Source organism: Chiloscyllium punctatum, chromosome 10 (assembly GCF_047496795.1).
Source record: "Chiloscyllium punctatum isolate Juve2018m chromosome 10, sChiPun1.3, whole genome shotgun sequence".
NCBI lineage: Eukaryota > Metazoa > Chordata > Chondrichthyes > Orectolobiformes > Hemiscylliidae > Chiloscyllium > Chiloscyllium punctatum.
Window position 1 is genome coordinate 57,423,307 of NC_092748.1, and position 6,000 is coordinate 57,429,306.

The following is a 6,000-nucleotide window of genomic DNA, read 5'->3' on the forward strand; positions in this document are numbered from 1 at the left end:
TCCCTTGAGATCCTTTTAAATCTTTCCCCTCTCACCATTTACAGATGCACTACAGCAGTCCACTGAGGCTTCTTTGACAACAGCTTCGAAACCCATGACCTCTACAATCTAGACATGCCAGTAATTAGTTATTAAATTGTGAACAAATACTCCTTTGTTTAATAGAAAAGTTCATTATTTTAAGTTGTATTAAAGTCTCTTTGAAATGCAGCCTTATTCTTTCCTATGTCTCTAACCTTTCCTCCTGGCCTGGGTTGCTTTTCCTTCGCTTCGTCCATGATGATTAGAACATAGAACAGTACAGCACAGAACAAGCCCTTCAGCCCATGATGTTGTGCCGACCACTGATCCTCATATATACACCCTCAAATTTCTGTGACCATATGCATGTCTAGCAGTCTCTTAAATGTCCCCAATGACCTTGCTTCCACAACTGCTGCTGGCAACGCATTCCATGCGCTCTCAACTCTCTGTGTAAAGAACCCACCTCTGACATCCCCTCTATAACTTTCCTCCAACCAGCTTAAAACTATGACCCCCTTATGTTAGCCATTTCTGCCCTGGGAAATAGTCTCTGGCTATCGACTCTATCTATGCCTCTCATTATCTTGTATACCTCAATTAGGTCCCCTCTCCTTCTCCTTTCCTCCAATGAAAAAAGTCCGAGCTCAGTCAACCTCTCTTCATAAGATAAGCCCTCCAGTCCAGGCAGCATCCTGGTAAACCTCCTCTGAACCCTCTCCAAAGCTTCCACATCTTCCACAGTATTTCATGTATTGAACTTACCCACTTCAATGGTGAGAGTTTTCTGGCTCAGCCTAGCTGAAAAAGGCTAACAGTCTACATCACTCTGTTTGACAGGTTAGGATAAATATAGCTGAAAGTAAAATACTGCAGATGCTGGAAATCTGAAACAAAGAGAGAATGCTGGAGAAATTTAGCAGGTCTTGTACTGTCCTTGTCTCATGCATGTGATGGGGATCAGTGTGAGGGGAATTTTACCTTTTGTTGAAATGAGAAGGGGAAATTCTGGATTTTAAACTATTGTTGCCCCTGTCCCAGAAGTGCTCGATGGTAATGGAGCAGAGGGCTTTATTTATTTGCTTGTTTATTCATTTTTGTTTTCCTTCAGAGTAATAGCATCTTTGTTTTTGGTTAATGATGTCAGGGTAGTTTTAGTTTCTGTTTTGAAAGAGCAGAGTGGACTTTGCTCTGTGTTTCACCTGGTGCTGTCCCTGTCGCAGGAGTTTCTGATTGAAGTGGTGTTGGGGTGTCGTGGTTTTGTTTTGTCTGTTTACACCTTTCCTTTAAAAGAGTGGAATGAGGCCTGTCACAAGCGGTGTTCCACAGGGATTGGTTCTGGGTCCTGTCTTTGTTATTTATATAAATGATTTGGATGAGAATATAGAAGGCATGGTTAGTAAGTTTATGGACGACACCAAATTGGTGGCGTAGCAGACAGTGAAGAAGGTTTTCTAAAATTACAAAAGGATCTTGGATCAATTGGGTCAATGGGCTGAAAAATGGCAGATGACTAGTTCAATCTGGATAAATGCGAGGTATTGCATTTTGTTACAAAAAACAAGGGTAAGGCTTATATAATTAAAGGTAGGGCCTTGGGTCATGTAAACAGAGGCACCTAGAGGTTTAGATACATAATTCTTTGAAGTTTGCATCACATATAAACAGGGTGGTTAAAAAAAGCATTTGGTACGCTTGTCTTCATTGCTCAGTCCTTTTGAGTGTAAGAGTTGGGAAGTCATGCTGAGGTTCTACAGGACATTTGCAGATACATTCTATTTTGTCCAAAAAGCAGACAATCTGTAGGCAGCCTGTCAATGTGACATTTTATAAATTTCTACTTTGGAAATAGAACTAGTCTGACTCCAGGTTGGGATACAGACAGACTCTAACCTCATACCTTTAATACATTGTCTGAGCTGAGGTGTCACATTTTTTTAAGATACTGATGAAACCTTAAGTTATCTTGGGGCTGTAAACTGAAAGAAATTTTGGGACTTGCATATTAATCCATCGAAACCTGCATCCCCATCCTAAGTGATTTAACAGCAATCTAGGTTTGTTCAATACATCGCATCAGTTGTATGACACTTTGATCTTTTACTATCAATTCTGTGTCCTATGATCCTGCCCCACTAGCTACCTGATAAAAGAGCAGCGCTCCGAAAGCCTGTAATTTCAAATAAACCTGTTGGACTATAATCTGGTGTTGTGTGAGTTTTAACTTTGTCCAGCCCAGTCCAACACTGGAACCTCCACATCATGATCACCAACCTTGTCAACATGAAAGTGCGACATTCAATTTGTAAAGCATGCAGTACAATACAGACTTTGTATGCATTAAACTTTAATTGTTTACAAAATAATAATTTTGTTATACTTTGATTTTTCTAGACTTTAGGTGTTGCCAGTCAAAATGATCGTGCCACAATAAAGAAAAAACTTAAAGAAATGAAAAAAGCACAAGAAAAAGTAGAAAAACAAAGAGAGAAGATTCAAAAGAAAGAAAAGGATCAACAGAAGAAAGCTGGTAAACAAGCCACCTCTGTGGAAACAATTTGTTAAATGTGACTAAAATTGTAATGGAGATTGCTTTAGACTATTGTGCTTGACAGTGTTATAGTATATTATATACTTCACAAACTACATCATTCAGAAATCAGAAACAACACAAATTTGTTAGTTTAACATTTCTATTAGATAAATTTATGGTAATTTTGAAATGTGTTTGGACTAGGTTAATTTCTGTATATATTGTTAATACATTTTTGTAGGTTTATAATTCTATACAGTTTTAACTAGCTCTGGCCTTATAATGGTAATAAATGAAATTAATATTTTAATAAAACCTAGAGCACCATTAAAATTTGGTATAATACTTTGACAAAGGGTTATGAGAAATATCTTGAATTTCTAAATGTGATACAAGCTTACACTGCAAGAAAAGAGTCATTTATGTACAATTTTTTTTAGAAAATATAATGCAACATTGAAACACTTAATGTTATGTCTATGGGCTAAATTGCTGCAGGGTTTATGATGCAGTTCACAAAAGGTGATAGATTTTGTACGTAGAATGCAGACTGTACAATTTTACATTTTTATAATTCCGTACTTTATTCATTGCAGGTAAAGGCCAGCACTGTTTTGTATGTTTTCTCTAATCCTCTCCATTGAGTTAATACAAATTATTTCTTTTTATCCAAAGAATAAAAGGTAACTGGAGGGTGATTATTAGAAAATACATTGAACATTCTAATATTGCAGACCACAAAGGCCATGCTTTGTGAGGGCTGTTATCTTCTGTATCCAGGAGGAGACTATTTTAATAATCATTTCTCCCAATGACAAATGTTGCCAATGTCTAAGGCTGTATTACTTGGATGGTTCTTTGCTTTCACTTTCTACACTTATCTGATCTTTTTCACCCAAATGTCAGCTTTTGTTATTACTTGAAATCTTAAGATTTTTGTATATGCCATTAGATATTTTTTGTATATCTCGTGTAGCTGCACATCAAGATATCATCCAGTGTAATCTGAAGTACTTTTACTCATTTCCTCTCCAATATGCTATCAAAAGTTAAATCATTGCTAATGATTATTTACTTTCATCCCTCCATTCTCTGTTAGGACAGCTTCCTGTTTATTTTCCTCTGGAATTTCTGTTTTTTGCATGTTGTTTCATGGTTTTCCTAATCTCTGTATCTCAACTGCATTCTCTTGTCGTTTTTATCTAGCTTGATATAGCACTAGTGTGAGCAAATTCAAAGCTGGTGCCCCAAAGCTACCTGTATTCCCTTGTCAGACCTCTTTTTTTTTCTAAATAATACAACGAGCTAAGTAAAATAAAATATCAACATATTTTTTGTATTTTATTTAATGTTTCAATGAGATTTGGCAAATAATATTAAAACAACGGGGGAATGGGGAGATTATGCAAGAAAAACAATTAGTTTTGGTACTTCACGTGAAAAATATTCATTTTTTAATGGCATTCGCTTGAATTTAAAATTTCAAAGGAAAAACTGTAAGCAGTGAGCCATTGTATACTATCATTGAAATATCAGGTTGAACATGCATTGGGAATGTACTTTTTGACTGTGGGTCTTAATGCCAATGACTGGATCCAGGGTGCTGCATTCAGTAGTATAATGTAATTACTGCAAAATGTATTATGAAATTGTATTATGAAACTGACCTTTGTGTTCTTCTGGAAAGTTAGGATGTTTTCCTTTCGTTGCTAAACAAAAGTTGTAATGAAAAGGAAAGAAAAATCATTCATTCCTAATAGTTTATCCACTGAATAAAAATCAATAATCATCTAAATAAGAGTTTGTGTTATCTTTAACTGTCATGTACTCACTGTCTTTTTATACTCCTTCCAAGTTATTCCGTAGAAGACTTTGCACCTGAGTTTGTCAACACTTTTTGACTTAAGGACATTTGGCAAGAATACAAATTCAAGTGGAAAACCAACATTTGTGTTTTTGTGTAGGTGTGGCCCAGGTGCAGGTCGGGCCTAGACAGCATCAGTGGTGGTAAGCCTAGGTGCAGGTGCAGCCTAGGCAGCAGCAATGGAAGCAGGCCTGGGTGTTGGTGGGGCCCAACCAACATTTATATTGCAAGAGATGAGAGTTCTGATTGGTTAGCAAGTAGACTGGTAGAAGCTTTGCCATGGAAAATGCATCCATTAATGCTGATTAACAATTAACACCATAGACCAGGTCTCAAAATGTAGACCAGGCAGGTTGAATGATTCACCTATTTTGTTGTGTTGAGACAGGAGCAGTGCACATATCTGTCTAAAAGAACAGAACCCTATGTGTTTAGATATGGTCATTGGTAGACTCTTAATTCCAGATTTCTTTTTGTTGAATTTAAGTTCCAGCATCTACCATAAGTGGGATTTGAATCTGGATCCCTTGAACATTACCTGGGTATCTGGATTAATAGTTCAGCGATAATACCACTATGCCATCGTCTCCCAGCTTGTGATGCTCGGCAGTGTGCCATACTGCAAGCCTGACTGGCAATCCTAAATTGATTGTCAGTATAATTCTTTGCATATTCAGGATTACCCACCAAATGTTTTGACTGCAGAAACACATCTAACAGGCAGTTTTATAAGTACATACTGATTGAGTGCTTTACTTGTTGGAAAGGGACTGCTGTTTAATACAATCTGCCAGCTTTTCTGTGCCACCTAGATACCTAGCATCACACTGGTACTGAATTTATAAACCACATGACTCATTTGTGTATAGAATGTCCTTGTGACTTGATGGTAGCATCTTGTTAGTAGCAAATGCCACCAGTCTGTATGCATGTTGGAATTCCTACAATTCCATGTTATAAGATTGGCTTTATCAAAACTTTGTAAATGGAGCTGAACCACTTCTTTACTGTGCAAGCCTGATACTGAAAAAGGGCGTGTCAAAGCCATCTTGTAAGATAACGACTACCCAAATAATTTTGTGGATACCACATAAACCCATGAAAGGCAGTCACTGTTGGTCCTGTAAACTGTCCAGTCTATCTTACATTACTCTGAAAATCTATGCTATCTCAAAGGTTTGAGCAACTGGTTTCATTGTTTCATGCTGGTACGATGTTACTACTACAAATGGTGTTTGATTGATCATACCAAACAGTATATCACTTTAACTGGTCGCATCAAGTCAGGCTGACCATACCCAATTAGCTCGCACTTTAAAAAAAACTTGCAACAGTGTCGAACGTTAGATGTGATTCTGCAATGTACAACATCTACTGAATTATCCTGAATATGCAAAAAAATTATACTGGCAAACAGTTTAGGATTGTCAGATGGCCTCCGTGTGACCTCCTTGCAAGTACTGGAACCTACATATTAATACACAAGGGTCTGCTGTTTGTGGATGTCAAGACTGTACACACACCACAACTGTTTTTAAAAAAAGGTGATAGTTATTTGCTGGTTCATTAGTCAGGGCATTGC

At 37.2% G+C, this 6,000-nt stretch overlaps 1 protein-coding gene across 3 annotated transcripts in view; it reads left to right on the forward strand.

Moving 5' to 3' along the window:
- ppp1r9ala (protein phosphatase 1 regulatory subunit 9A-like A) overlaps positions 1-4,338 on the forward strand; it is a 119,090-nt gene extending 114,752 nt beyond the window's left edge. For all 3 annotated transcript variants that reach the window (XM_072579237.1, XM_072579236.1, XM_072579235.1), the window contains exon 19: positions 2,416-4,338. In XM_072579237.1, the coding sequence (XP_072435338.1) occupies positions 2,416-2,586 (171 nt within the window). In that variant the 3' untranslated portion in view covers positions 2,587-4,338. The remainder of the gene's footprint in view (positions 1-2,415) is intronic.
- Positions 4,339-6,000: the final 1,662 nt, after the last annotated feature.